The 15,536-nt window shown below is 39.2% G+C and overlaps 1 protein-coding gene across 13 annotated transcripts in view; it reads right to left on the bottom strand.

Moving 5' to 3' along the window:
- REPS1 (RALBP1 associated Eps domain containing 1) overlaps positions 1 to 15,536 on the bottom strand; it is a 62,140-nt gene extending 46,604 nt beyond the window's left edge. For 6 of the 13 annotated variants that reach the window (XM_068184789.1, XM_068184790.1, XM_068184791.1 and 3 more), the window contains exon 1: positions 15,329 to 15,535. In XM_068184789.1, coding sequence (XP_068040890.1) covers positions 15,329 to 15,481 — 153 coding nt within the window. In that variant the 5' untranslated portion in view covers positions 15,482 to 15,535. Of the gene's footprint in view, positions 1 to 15,328 lie in introns of all 13 variants that reach the window. The other 7 variants (XM_068184794.1, XM_068184799.1, XM_068184795.1 and 4 more) reach the window with 3 other exon arrangements.

Genomic DNA, 15,536 nt, shown 5'->3' with positions numbered 1-15,536 from the left:
ACAGATTTCATACATTTCAGAAGAGCGTGCCATGTTTTCAAACATACTGACTGCATCCCGCTCCACAATGATGACCTGCAATCTTATTGAAGGGCATTCCAGTTTGTGCCAGGTCACTGATAAGATACTAAGTATGACACATTCCAAATCAGACTCTCAGAGTTAAATTATCCAGACTGTTTTTTTATCTACTCAGCAGTCTCATCTAGACTGCAATGTTCCAAATGAGACAAAAAGATGCTCTTGGAATACCACAGTGAAACACTTGTTGGAAGTCAATGTAGATGGCATCACTGCTTCTCTTTCCTCAACCACAGTTCCAGACAATCTGGTGGTCAAGTACTCTTGGTAATCCTAATTACTGTTTTCACCTTCATATGCCTAGAAATGGCTTCCAAACAGGCTCTACAATTCCTCAGGGACCAAACTGCAGCTGACCAGCATGCAGTTCCCCGAATAAATCTTCCTTTACATTCCTGAAGATGACTGTAACATCTTTCTCCAGTCGCAACCCTGATCTCCACAACTATTCAAAGAGAAAGATGGCTTGCAACAACATTAGCTATCTATCTCAACATGCTCAGAAAGATCCCATCTAATCCCATGGATCTGATACTTCTCTAGAGACCCTTCATCTTTTTCTAATAATACTAGTTTCTCTCCTTCAATCTCATCTCAGGCACGAGACTTTGCCTGTGACCATTGGGCAGAGACTCTCAGAATAATTTACATCCATGGGCATGAATTTCTGTCCTCACCCTTCCCACATGAGCTCAGTCATGTTCCCTTATTGGCAAATCTGGTCTCTTGTCACATCTGCACATTTTCCTAACTACTGGCATGTACTATTACTGGACTTAGAAAAAGCTGTCCTGAAAGGTTTCCCAGCTTTCAGAGGACACAGTTCTGAGTGCAGAGGAGCCCTGCCTGCAGGCAAGTTCCAGCTGAAGAAGTGAACTATCACATAGCAATAACTGAGCCATCCAATGCACAAAGCTGTTTTCCTGTGTGCTTCAGCACCACTGGATCAGAAAACAGACTTCAGTAACTCCATCCAATGAATCAGATGAGTTTATCAACTACAACTGAGCCAGATGCAGTTCAACAAAAAACTACTTGGTTATCTCCTTGCCACGCACAAGGATTCTGGAACCTCATGAAAATAAGCTGCTGTAAAACCCATCCCAGGAAGGTGCAGGAAGTTGACAAACTAAGTATTTGTGTTCCAAAAAAGTTAAAAGAGGATCAGCAGATTTAGGGCTGTATATGCAGCTCAAATCCTGCTGGACAAAAAAATACTGCATTAAATCAGTTGTCTGATTCTGCATCACACTTCACACATTGTCCCACAACTCCTCTGTTATATGTATTTTCACACCGTAATATTTCTGCAGTATGATGTCTGGAGAAAAGTCAGGGGATCACAGGGTATTTTCCAGATTTTATTGAAAAATAAAATTATTCAATACAGTTAAATACAACACACTAATTTCAACAGGTTGGTTGGACGACAGAAAGTTCCACCGGGAAAGAACTGACAGTGCAAACTGACAGATGACAATTCAAATAAAAACTAAGGCATCGACATCTAAACCTTTACTCAACCTAATACCAAAAATAATTATCCTGAATTTAAATAAATAGCAGAGCTAAAGCAGTGGAGATTCAAGAGAAGCCAGGAATCAAAACCAGCATGACAGCAAAAGCAATTATTTTTTTAAAGTGCTGTATGCTGGAAGACTGATGGAACATCCACATACTTGACTACAAGCAAAATAGAAAAAGCTTGTGGATTCAGTGGCCTAGCACCAACAGATGGGTTAAATAGGCTCTCATGAGTCTTATGAAAAGAAGCAGTGATAGAGGCATTTTGAGCTTATGGAATCATTAGGCAGTAACGGCTTTGTGCAATTTCAAAGTCATGGCTGAACTACAGACTACCTTTTGTTGGAGCTTTTCAGTACTTCCAGATAGGAAAAAAAAAGTTCCGTTAAAAACTGAATTAATAACTAAGCTACTGTGACAGGTAAGTATGACAAAGAAGATGCAAGCATGGATGCAAAGTAAATAAATATAAATACACCAGATATAAGTATCAAGAAGAGCAAAAAGCTAATGATACCAAAAAAAAAAAACCAAAACAAAACCAATCCAGTCCTCCCCACCCATCCCACCTCAAAAAAGAATGCTCTTCTGCTGCTGAACAAGAGGTGTCAAATCCACTCATAGCTAGCTAAAGGAGTCCTCTGTTTCAAATACAGAATATAACCTAATTAGAAACATGACTGAAGGTTGAGTAAAATCATTAGATGCAAGCATCTAGTGGAAATACCTCTGCTTAGTGACATCATGCCCAAACATACTCAAAACAGGGTACTTGGAAATTCCCTGAAGCAGGATTTAAACATAAACAGGTAATTAGCTATACTGAATGGGGGAATAATAAAAAATTATCAAAGGACTGCTTCTCTGAGATTTAGGGCTTTCATCTGCTTAAGAAGAGAGAGGATAAGGAATTTCCCTAAACTCTTCAAGGAATGCAGAGCCATCTTCAAAACAAAATGCTTCACAATTGTTTTAATCTCTTTAGATATGAAGAACCTGAGGTCACACTACTGCAATTTACTAGCGTAAGGCAAACAACTCAGCAAAGCTCCAGAATTGTTGAAAGCTCTCGATAAAAAACACCAAAAAAAAAAAAAAAAAAAAAAAACCCCAAACAAAAAACTCACAAAGCTACACCTCTGTGCAGTAGCTGTGAATTATTAAATTGCATGCTCAGTCATCATACCGCAAATATGTAACAACAGCAACAGAAATACCAGGAGCTGGCAGAAACCAGCCATGGCTGGGAAGCAGTATGTTGTCAAAAGGCACTGTTTCAAGCAGATACCTTCTAGAACCCTTACAGGTTTCAAATAAGAGACCCTTGAACTTCAAGAGGTTTGTGAACCTTTACAAATTCCAGGTGAAGTGGAACAAATAATTTCTCTATCAAATGCTGTGAAATGCACTTCCCAGAACTCATGAAATCTCTCTGGGAGTATCTTCCAGAATATCACAGTCTCCCTGCCCCCAGGTTCTTCTACAAGGCAAATGAAGCCCATTATCTGTAAATATTATTCATGCAAAAGTAAAACAGTATTTAAACAGGGATGACATCAATGCTAAAACAATAAATGAAGCAACATGCATGCCACCTACACAGTAAAGATAAAAATATTTCATCTGCTTGGAGAGTTACTTAAGTACCTACTGTTCCATTACCAGAGGGTAGCAAGAGGCAAGACCTGAAGACAACTTTAGCAAGCTGGAAGCTAAAACACACATGCTGTGTGCTGATGGGAGGGGGAGTGAAGAAACTTAGAGGAGGACCTTTTTTATCATCTCATCCAAACTAGGACACTGTTGATTAAAAAAGAAGTCTTACACCAAGAATATAAAAATGAAAATTGTTAAACACAAAGAAACCCTACACAGAATCACACAACAGTTGAACTTGGAAAGGTCCTCTGGAGATCATTTGCTCCATTCCCCCTGCTCAAAGCAGGCTCAGTAGGTTGCTTTGAACTGTGTCCAGTTGGGATTTTGAGTATATATATCCAAGCAGGGAAACTCTACAACCTCTCTAGACAACCTCTTTGAGTGATCACCTTTACAGAAACAAAATTTTCTCTTATGTTTAAATTCAAACACCATGAACAATTTCAAGTAAACCATGCACCCGAAATACAAAACAAGTTCTCACATTCATTACACATATTTGATACAAACTTGAGTTAAACCAAACCATATGAATATATTTGTGCTTCAGTATTTAGAAAACAACCTTGAGTTTTACTGTGCATATTAACAATACCCTTCAAATGAAAAACAAGTATTACATTTAAAAAAAAGTTGCTTCCTTAAGATAAAAAATTAAATATAATATCTTGCTTCAGTTTTGTTAGTTAATAAGAATTTAACTGATTATGGACTGATTTTAATTCACAGTTTAAAATTTAAAAATGTATCATATCAACAATGTTATTTCTGTATCTCATACGCAGTAGTTCATTGATGAGTTTTCAAACTAAAAACATAAGACAGAATTTTTTCCAACTTAAAAGTTTATTGGAATACAACCTCAAATTGGTTTCTAGAACACACTGTCCTACAACGATGCTGTCCTGAAGTCATGTACTCCACTCACCTCAGCTATAACTAAAATTAGTCACATCTCTAATATAATTCAGGGATGTGTGATGTAAGTTGAAAAAATGTTTCCTAATCATTGCTATTGTAGTGGAAAAAATCCCCTGACCATCCCTACACACAGAAGAACTATGAAAATCTCCTTCACTCATTTTTTCCTAGCTTGAATACGTTTATATCCTCCCAATTTGTTATCTTCTAACCACACTATTCTGCAACTGCTGTTAGATCAATTCCTGCCACTTAATTTATCTCAATCTACCTCACTAATTGCTGACCACAGCCTGGCACAGTTTTCTAAGTCTCTCACCTATTGTCAACTGGACAAAGCAATACTGATTAGTCTGCTAATATTAGTTAGAACTTTTAACTTCTCTTCAAAGATATCCTTTGACAGGTAGCTGCACAGATGCAACAGTTGTTGCACTGTGCAACAGGAACAAGACAGAGAACTGACAAAGATCCTTCTTTTGATGAGTTATTTTTAACCAAGTCAAGTCTCTGACCCAGTTTTTCACAGGGCTCCACAAAGCTTGGCACAAGGTGGGACACAAATAAAAAACAATTGTAGACAGATTAAAAAAAGAATGCCACTAAAAGAAACAGTCCAAATATTGCTCTGAATTCTATGTTTCAACACATTGCAAACATTTCAACAGTCTTACACTTATCCAAAGATCATTTGCAAAATGCATCTATGAAGGATAATGAATACTGCTATATTTAATATTCAGTCAGTGTGAAGCAGAAAATGTTCATGTGCTGCTGAACAGCAAGTATAAAATTACCTCTAACATATACATTTATCTTATTAGGTACTTAGGCATTGTAGTAAATATAGCTAATCAGCTGATACTAAGAATTCCAAGGCACAGAGTATATTTAGGGCATTGCTGTTCTCTGTTGCATAACAAATAGTAAGGTTTTACTGATTGTTCCATGAAGATACATCTCAGTCAATTCCACAAACCTGGCTTCAGAACACAGGCTTTGAAAGAAATAAAACCAATAGTGCTGGAGGACTTCCAAGACAACACACGCTCTCTGGCAGTGAACTATTTAGAGTCTCTTACTGTCTGAGCTTCTCCTAATACTTCTCTGCCCTTGATTTTCACACTGCACAGATCCACAGTGGAAGCAGACTGCTAAAATGCCACTGGGAAGAAAAAGCTACTCATCTGCTTGGACAATTAATTCTCTATAGATACTTAGAACTAAGATTTCCCATTCTACAGGTCATTTCAGGGTCAAACATACATCTGTTTCAGTTAAATGAAATTTCAGAATTAATCACATCAGAAATAATTAGCTGTTCAAAAAATGACCCAGTACTTTAAAGCTCAGAGGAATTATTCTGCCCCTGTACTTTGGGATCTGTTTTACAAGCATGCCCACTCCCTGAGTACAGGTTGCCTGATTTGGAGTCATGCTTTCACTTTGTTAATAGAAAAGTAGCAAAAACCAGTGGAAATTTAAAACTCTGATTTATGACAGATAAATTCTTAACAAGTGAGTATGCTGACACCACGCACACACAAAAACCTCACAGAACTTTTATTACTGGTGGTGCTTTTTGAAAGAGTTGTATTTAGGTAACTGCTGAACTTGACCCATTTCAAAAGTTGTCTGCAACACCTCTTGTTCCTGGTAGCATGAAGATTCCCAGTGCATTAGCCTCATTTATTAAAAACACTTCCTAATGCAATAGTAGCTTTTTTGATTTTTCCACTTGGAATCAAAATTTGTGGTCTTACTAACAGATTCTGCAAAAGCTGTTACAAGCTCTACACATGAATCTGACCTGCAGAGACTCTCATGAAGAGCTCTATGGTTGCTGACCAGAATTGCTCTCCAGAGGTCAGCAATTCCCTTCTGATTTGGTAGTACATGGCAATCACCACCCATCAATCCACAAAGATAAGGCAGATGCACCCTACATGCAACTACAAGACCCTGACTTAAGAGAAACCATTTTTCCAAATATCTAGAGAAAAAGACTGCCCTACTTGACTACAACTCAAAGAAAATGTTGTCATATACCCTCAAAAACAGGGCAGAATAAAGAATTCTACACCCTTCTGATATGTTCAGTAGCACCAACAAAGGAAAATACAGATAGCCAGATGAACACTCACTTAGAAAGCAACTACCATCCTCCCAGGTCAAAAAATCACACCTGGAAGACTTCAAGGCAGAGTTGCTCTTTTTTTGTATTAAGACTTTCTCTACCGCTTTTTCTTCAGCAGAGTAGCTGCTCATGAGAAAGATACTTTACAAGCAGAAATGGTAATAAAGCAGCCAGAAGAACTGGAAGTTAAAAAAAAAAATCTGAAAGAGCAAAAGACAGCCTGGGGAACTACAAGAACCATTTCTCATTTTTGATCCATAAAGAGAGGCTCGTTTAAAGTGAGATATTCCACATACCTGTGTTCTCTTACTATGTAATTTTACATTGCTGCATAACCTAAATAGCTCCTCCCTCCTCTGCTCTCAGCTGCAGTTCCCCATTCCTGAGCAATAACTGCTGCTTATCTGTCTGGTCACACAATGTGATTACTCCACTCAGTAAGCCAACAAAAGGTTACTGTGTTAGTTATTTTCTCTATTATTAAACGGAATCTGTCTACTGTACAACCAACAAACACCTCAGCAGAGCTTCAGAAGTTATTTACCCACAGGCTTTATTTACAATAGAAAAAGTACAAGTTTTTATTAACAAACTGCAATGAATCTTATAGCCTGTATCTCTCACTGGTCAACATCAGATAGCTGGAACTTGGTTTTTAGGTTTGCAGTTTATGTTTTTGACAAGCAAAGCCTGAAGCAGAAATGGCAAACAAGCCCCAGCTGGCACACACAGAATGACATTCTTCATCTGTAATTTTTTGAGGCACTTGGTCTTATTCTTGCAATAACTGAAAGTCCAGCTGAATACTTATGAAGACTAACCAAGTTTGCCCTAACTTTATGTGTTGTTTGCTTGTTCTTATGGTTGAAGTTTATGTGAGTAAATAACTTCTGAAGCTGTACCAATCTTCAAAACGTAATTTATCTTCCTTAGCATAAACAAATGAATGGAATTACTTGCATATAATTATCAAGAAAGCATCTAGCTTCAGCAGGCACTGGAGATACTTCACAGATATTCTAATTGTGGGTACTCCTACCATGTAGCATTAAGTTGAATACTTTTCCTGTAATACTAAAAGCTGAAGAAAGGAGCATTTATACAGACATTTTCATTTTCAGATCTTCTCTATAATTGAAGCATTCCAGTGATTGATATTCTTTGATAATAATTATTTTCTTTCTTTTTCAGTTTTAACATTTTCCCCACACATCACCTTCCATTATTATGCCAGAACAATACTAACAGAGAAAAATCCCAAATGAGCACAAGCTTCTGATTCTTTTGCTAATGTAAAACAAAGATTAAGGCATTCTCTGATCCCAGATTTAGTGGTCATGCTGTGGTCTGGACAAATAGGACTGTCCTGGTCTGTTCCTGTTATTCCTGAGCACATTCATGAAAGCTTATCTGAAGATTCTGTGTCCATTACTTTACACTCCTTTCTCATACCAGTCTTTTTTTCTCTGAGTATCAATCTGAGCACTGTTAATTGGTTAGCTTTGCACAGCTCTCCTTCTCCCACTGAGGCCAAGAAGCCTTAATGACGTGTCTATCAAAGTTTAAACAAACCTTGGTTAAAGTTCTAAAAACTGCACAATTACAGAGCTACACTTGAGACTCCACTGTTAACATTAGGTCTTAAATTTTTTAAAGATGCTTCAAATTAGAAAAACCAAGTAATTCACACTATTGTAACAATAACAACAGTTTTCTACAAAATTCCCAACTACTAGTCTGTAGCAGGAGTATGTCAGCACCTAATACTAAATTTTACACAGCTCAGTCCTGGTCATCCTTTTCTGGGATTAGTGAAGTTGAAAGATATATTCAAAACTGAGCCTACTCATTGCTCTGTTACTATACTTCAGGAGCATTTTAGATGTCAGAAGTCAATCATTCCTGAAATTCAGGTCAGACTGTCATCTTTTCCAAGTCTTTTAACCTCTCAAAACACAGTTCCTATACATAGTCAGACATACCTAAGTTATGCTGTATTTTTTGCATAACAAACGTAGGGATAACTTAACTCTTCAGACACTAACCCCAGGTGGAAAAACAAGCAAGTTATTAACATGATCACCAACTTGGTACATTAATTTAGAAAGAATGACATTGTTGGCTTAAGAATCCTTATGGCCAACAGAAATGCTAAAGAAAAGAGAATAAGAGGGAAATATACTCTTACATTAATCATTATTGGAACTCCAGTGAGAAATCTGAGAGTCAACATATTTCTCCCACACTCACTTTTGACTTCAAACTAATTTAAAATAACTGCAGAACTCCAATCTGACATCTAGGGATTAGGTTAGAAGGACTAAGCTAAAACAGCAAATATTTATGACCAAATATGTAGGAAACTTGTCTGCAAGGACTAATATTTTGAGAGCTAGTAAATACAATTGAAAAGGCACAGAGACTGCCAGCAAAGTCCTGTAATTTCACAGTATCTGCAGTAGCATTTACTGAAGATTAGACTAAGATGAAGGCATGTTTGCCATTTTCACAGTCAGTGAAGTACTTAAAACTTCTAACACAAAAGAACTGCTTTCACCGGTAAAAGATCAAATTTACAATGCATAATTTTGTACAGCCAACTTGATTGTAAGACAGCTACATTTGCCAAAGGCCCTGATATTTCCAATTCTAGAATCATATCCAGTTATGTCAGAAAGGATATTAATCACCCCTCCTGTCATATGTCTTTTAAAAAGAAAAGAATAAACTGTTTTCAAACTAAGTTGAGCTGTGATACTTGAAATTATCTGAGTGCTGTGTTGGCATACAGACTTATAAAGGAATTATTTACTATGTAAGTGACTGTACAGTCGACTGAATATCAATTTCAAAGGCTCAAAACCAATTACACCAAGGAATCCACTAAAACCAAATATAAGTCTAATGTACTTAATCATAAATCCTACAGTTTTGCCTTAACTTCCTGCCTTTTGTTTCAAAAAGCAATGACTGTTCTCTTCCTAAATGCTGCTGAGATATGAGACCACTCCAACTAATTAACTGTAAAAATAAATTAATTTTCAGCCCAGCATAGTCTCTGTGAAAGTAACATCACTTAAATAAACATTTTTACCAGAATTCTACAGAAACTCAAAGCATAATTCACAGGATAAACAGCAGATTAAAAGCCATTTCTGGTAATAACAGAAAGTACACTCTTGTGTATCTCATCAATACAGGGAATCAAAGCTAACCTACTCCTTAGCTGAAAGACGAATATGCTATTACAGTGACATTTGAAAGGAAAAAATAGGTGATTCACAAATCAGATATTTTTAACTGCAGATCCAAGCCCTTACAACAGGTTTTTAACAACTCTTGTTTACTAAATGAGGACTGAGATATAGCATAATATATACGTGCAAACATATTCTATATGAAAATATATAAAGATGTAAAATTATATGTAAATTAGGTAACATTATAATCATAAGTCTACAGATTCATCAATTTTATGGTGCTCAGGCTAAAAAAATACTAGATTACTAAGAAAATTGCTATAGTTAGAGGTATCTACACTGGAAGAGTACCTTGATAATGACCTGTTGGGAATATTGCCTCAGAAGAAATCTAAACTAATTTGAAATATTTTCTAAGTGACATTTTAATATTTATAAATTTAAAGATTCAAAATAATAAAACAAACAAAATGGATGAGTTGGAGTAAATAAAGTTTTTTTTTTCATTTGGGCTTGTGACAGACTAGATATTGGTCAGTATTAGAGAAGAAAGCTTCGTACACAGCATACATTTTTTAAAGATCTAAAAGTGCTATTATTTTAAATATATGCCAAATTCCTATGACTGAAAGGAAGGCATGAAATTTGCCAAGTATAAGGAATTGTGATTTCTTACCCCATCAGTTCGGGAAGAATAATAAATTCAGAAAATTAACCAGAATGAGTTTGAGTCTTCTGCATGTCTCTACCAAACAGGCAATCCTAAGCCCTGGCTCAGCTTCCACTCAAAGCTGGCATTTAGTAGACTCTACTGGATGAACAGGTAGTCTTTCTGTAGGAAAATTCACTGAAACAGTAACTCCAACAACACAATAATTGCAAACAAGCTGTTATTTTCTTATATCCCTTTCTCTCTACAGCCATTTTCCAACAAAGAAACCAACATTTTAAATCAAGAATCCGCAATTTCATTTGGTCATGTTCTGCCTATGGATTGTAATTCCATTTATAACTGTGCTGCCTGTCAGCAAGTGAACTCTGGCATTTGAGAAAACCACCACTGCATCCTCTGTTCCCTCTGTCTCCAAAAACTACCACTCCAAGAACAACAGAACATGCCTGCATCTCAGAGTCTGGACTTCTCAATGAGCAGCTGCATCACGGGTACGCATTTTCTTACAACTTCTGACGTGAGGGCAGCAAACTCTGACAGAGAGTTGAAGTAGACAACCAGAGTGTAATTTTTTTCTATCAATGAAACAAGAAGAAGCAAAACTAATCTGTCTGTAATGACTCCTTAAAATGTAAACAAAAAGCTTGAAAGTGACTAACAAGAACCAAAATAGCTTTACACTAGGTTTTTACTGGACTAATGGAAGCTTACTATAATTGAAGTAACTGGGCATAATTGTGTGATTCACCTGTCAAAGACTGTCTAACACTAAATTAGAAGCTAGGTAACATTGCTGTACAATGCCAGCACTGAAGATGACAATTCATTTTAGAGAAGATACATGCCAATACTCACACACTTGTAGTTATATAGTAATGTTGTATTTTAAAGCAAGATGCGCTGACTCATTAATTTCAGATGAGTATCATATGCACTGACTTGCTTCTTGTCTGGTGAAGTTTCCGTGATTCATAGTCAAGAGTACAAATTCAGAAAACATTCTATGATTAACTCAGCTAAGTAAGAATTCTACAAATCAAATGGAACAGCTACTATATTCATTCCATACACAAGTAATGAGTTTCACAATACATTTTTTTTTACTAACTGCTGATTTTACAAGCAATTTCCCCACCAATGCAGAGACACCAAAAATTGACTTTATTAGCATACGTACATGAGTGTTTTAGGTCAGATATGAAATATGCCTTCGAAGCCAATTTCCCTGAGCATGCTCCTCCATGCAGCCACTCCAGAACAGGAAACTACGTTTCTTTTGTATCGAGGCACATAATGAATCCCAGCTAACATCCAGTGCACAGGACCTGGCTGGAACTCTAGCAAAAGGAAGCTCCTGAAGTGCATAAATATGGTGGATTACAGCTCCTCAGGATCACTCACGTTGTGGCATGCTGCTTGCACATACAAACACCAATGTACATGCAACTGAGACACAAGATGAGGCAAGTGAAAACTACATTTGACAAAACCTTCTAACTTTTGGCTGAACAAGTTCCCTGGACCAGCTCCCTGCCTGTTCAAAGGAAAGCCAGAGCCAGCTCCATCTTGCAGTGGTTTAAGCCAACAAACCCCATGCCAGGTCACAAGCAAAATACCCAATTGCTCTAGAACAAAGAACATTCTCTACTTCCCCTCTGTCAAAGAGTTTTCCTGCCTCCTTTCTTGTGCTAGCACTGACACTCATTCAACCCCACTGTCACCAGATAAAGAGTTATAACCAACAAAAAGCTGTGATTAATTTTCTGCCCACAACAGCATTGGACAGGCACGAGTGTCTTTGCAAGAAGGAACACAAGGCTGAGGGAAGACAGGAGCACCTTCTTCAGTGCCAACTCACCATTAGATTTTTGTCAGCTGCAATGTGAAACCACACCCTGAGAGTGATCTGAAGACTCATAACTGTTGTGAAGTAGCTGGACTTCTTACCCTAACACATGTACTATTATTCTCTCTTTTATGCAAGTCTTCTACCTTAATGCTCATTTCAGGGATGTGCATAAAGAAGAAATGTGGGTTAATAGAGACTGGTGTTCTGACATATGCATCTTTGGTGTGGCATTTTATTCTGATAATAAAGCTGTCCTTTTGTAGATGTGTACAAAACAGACATCGAGCTTTTCTTTTCCAGGACACTGTAGCTTGGTATACAACACCCATAACTGTTTCAGTCTTCTATATGTTCATTTATCCCCACTAAACAGGGAGCTGACAGTGTCCCTCAGAGGGAGAAATGAAATTGATTAGGAACAATGAGACATACCTATTTAACTTTTGCTCCTGTAAGACAGATCTCTTACAAGGACATAACTCTTTGCAAAAGAGGCTGCACATATATCCAGCCTTTAGACAACAGATTTGCAAGTAAAACAAGTTATGAGTCTAAAAATGCAACTGTCAGACATTTTCATTTCCAACAGAATCAGTTCTGAACTATTCAAAGGTACCTACCAACCTGTAGTACTGAAAATGAAAAATCATGAAGTAGTTCCTCTGGACTACTTGGTCCCCGTGAGCTTGAAGAGCGACCATTTTACGCTATGTTTTGCACACCTACGAAAGTACTTAGCATTCATGTGACCAGTACTACACTTGCATTCCAGGATTATGTAAGGATTGGGTAACTGAATCAAGTTCATTTCCCCACAAGCATCAAGTGCTTCAAATGAACAGGTGAAAACACAGCACCCATATGGTCAAAAGAAAATTCCACCTCCTTCACAGTGTTTATTTCTTAAGCTACTTCATCCTGAGGTTTAAGTTACATAGTCTCAGCTTTCAAAGCATCAAATGCAACTTCCCTTTGAAGAACCCCAATACAATATATTCATGCTTGTGTTAACCTGGTGTAGAGCCATACCTTAAGAAGAATGCAAAATAACTACACAACTAAATTATTTTCAAAGTACGAGGTACTTTACAGGTGACCAACTGTGACTGCACAAGATACTCATAATGGGTCAAACTGCTAAGGGCATTTCAACTTTCTTTGTACTATTTACAGTCTCATTCCTCAGGCAATCTAATATCTTGTTTGCCATTTTAACTGCAAGGTTCTCCTTGAGATCACTAGAGTGATAAGCCAGGTCTGCTTCAGTTAATTTCTTTAGGACCCATGGAATGATGCCGGAGTAGTCTCTCTTCTTCACATGCAGTCTACTTTGCAGGAAAATATCTGACCTCTTCTGCAAAAGATAAGGATATAACCTGTGGACACTTGTTTTCAGAATTCCAGGTCTTTCCAAGTTCTTAAACTAAATTCCTGCATAAAATGAAACGTCTAGAACTATCTTACTATACAATGATTCAGACAAGTTTTATGTAAAAGAAACTTCTAAATACAGCAAAGATGTAAACATTCACTTTTCCTGGGATGATTTTTCTGAAACTGGCTGGCTACACACAAAAAGCAGCCATAGGTGGCCCTTGAGAAACTTTACTCATAATACTGAGCATGGAGACTCTCCTACCATTAAGTCCAGTATAGCAAGTTGTCAAATAAGAGATTACTGGTTTTACCAGAAAGAACCATTTCTTATTCAGCCCTCTTCCACTTCACTGTGTCTTAAACTCATTTCAACTACCCAAGCTGGGAGGCCTAAAACACACCAACAGCAACCCTAGTCAGTAAGTGTTCTCCTGGCACTGAATTTCAGTATCCTGCAATTTATGTTTCTAGCAATAGTAAGCTTAATACTTTGTTAAAAGGGCTGCTTATCTCACTAGGCTGAGGATGAAACTGCATAAAAGGCAGCATGGCTTTCTAAATACAGGTTTACCCACAGCAGTTTAAAAGACTATGTAAACTTTAAAGCACTGAACAATGACAGAGGGAAGTGCAGAAGCAGCAAATTATGACAAATAGCTGTTCATAAGAATGGTTCACTGGGAATACGTTCCTCAAATAATCACCTACGCACACCAAAGCAGACATTCCCTTTCCTATGCAGGTAGCTCTGCAGTACTGCTACACATCTTAGACATAACCTGGCCAAGGAAGTGCTAAAACTGTGCACATACATAGTGAGATTATGGGCCCGCATCAGTTTTAACACCACATTTGTTGTTATTAGAAACATTTGGCTGACTACAGGTAAGTTAATACCTGCCAGCAAGAGATGTCCAAAAAAGACTGCATGGCTTAGGTGAAGTGGACCAGTGTCAGTAACTCCCAAGGACACAAAACCAAAATTTCTTCTATGCTGCTCTTCATCAGCAGATCATGGGGACAATCTCACTCATCCTCAGTTTTACACTCTACAGTTCTCACACTGCGGATGGCCTCTGTCGGCACGGAATATTTTCCTACCAGTTGCTGGAGGCTGCCAGCAGAGACACCACCAGCCCTTCCCAGCCCTGCAGTCGGAGGTCTGATAAGGGGAGGGGAGGCTGGCACAGGGTGCACAACTCGCTGTGTCCCCTGCCTTTCCCCTGCAGCCGGAGGGGCTCAGGTGGCCGGTCAGACAACAGCTCCGTCCTACTGTGTCCAGTCCTGGGCTCCTCGGTACAAGAATGACAAGGAGCTAACAGAGAGAGTCCAGAGGACGGACACAAAGGTGACCAGGGTCTGGAGCTCTCTTATCAGGACAGACTGACGGAGCTGGGCCTCTTTAGTCTAGACAAGACTGAGAGAGGATCTCATTAATGCACGTAAATATCTCAAACGGGATGGTGCCAGGCTCTTTCCAGTGGTGCCCAGCGACAGGATGAGGAGCATTAGCCATAAACTAAATCACAGTAAGTTTCAACACGAGGCAGAGCCTCCTCACACCGAGGACGGCAGAGCACTGAGCGCGCTGCCCAGGGAGGTCGCGGAGTCTCTCTCTGGAGACACTCAAACCCCACCCGGACGCGTTCCTGGGTCACCTGCTCTAGGGGACCCTGCCTCGGCACGGGCGTGGGACGAGAAGATCTCCACAGGTCCCTTCCAACCCCAAAGATTCTGTAATCCCCGAGTCCCCGGCGGCGAAACGACCCCCGCCCAAGGGCTGCAGGGCGGGCAGGGGGCGCGGGCCGGGCGGAGGGGAAGGGCAGGGCCGGGCCGGGGCCATCTCGGCACGACGGGGCGGTGGCCAGGCCCGCCGACCCCCGGGGGCCCCGCGGCGGCGGCCGTACCTGCACGACCACGTCGTTGGGGAGCTGCGCGGCGCGGAAGAGCTCCAGGACGCGCCCGTTGAACGCCACCTTCTTGGTACTCTCGGTGTCGCAGTAGGAGAAGAGGTCGCAGTAGTAGCGCTGCTCCGCCTCGCTCAGCGTCAACCCCTCCATCTTTTAACGCCGCGGATCAGCCGCATGCGGCGGCGGGGCCGGGGGAGGCGGCGGG

The sequence above is a fragment of the Anomalospiza imberbis genome, chromosome 3 (assembly GCF_031753505.1).
Source record: "Anomalospiza imberbis isolate Cuckoo-Finch-1a 21T00152 chromosome 3, ASM3175350v1, whole genome shotgun sequence".
Lineage (NCBI taxonomy): Eukaryota > Metazoa > Chordata > Aves > Passeriformes > Viduidae > Anomalospiza > Anomalospiza imberbis.
Note: the sequence above shows the minus strand (reverse complement) of the source record. Positions and strands in the feature narration are given on the sequence as shown.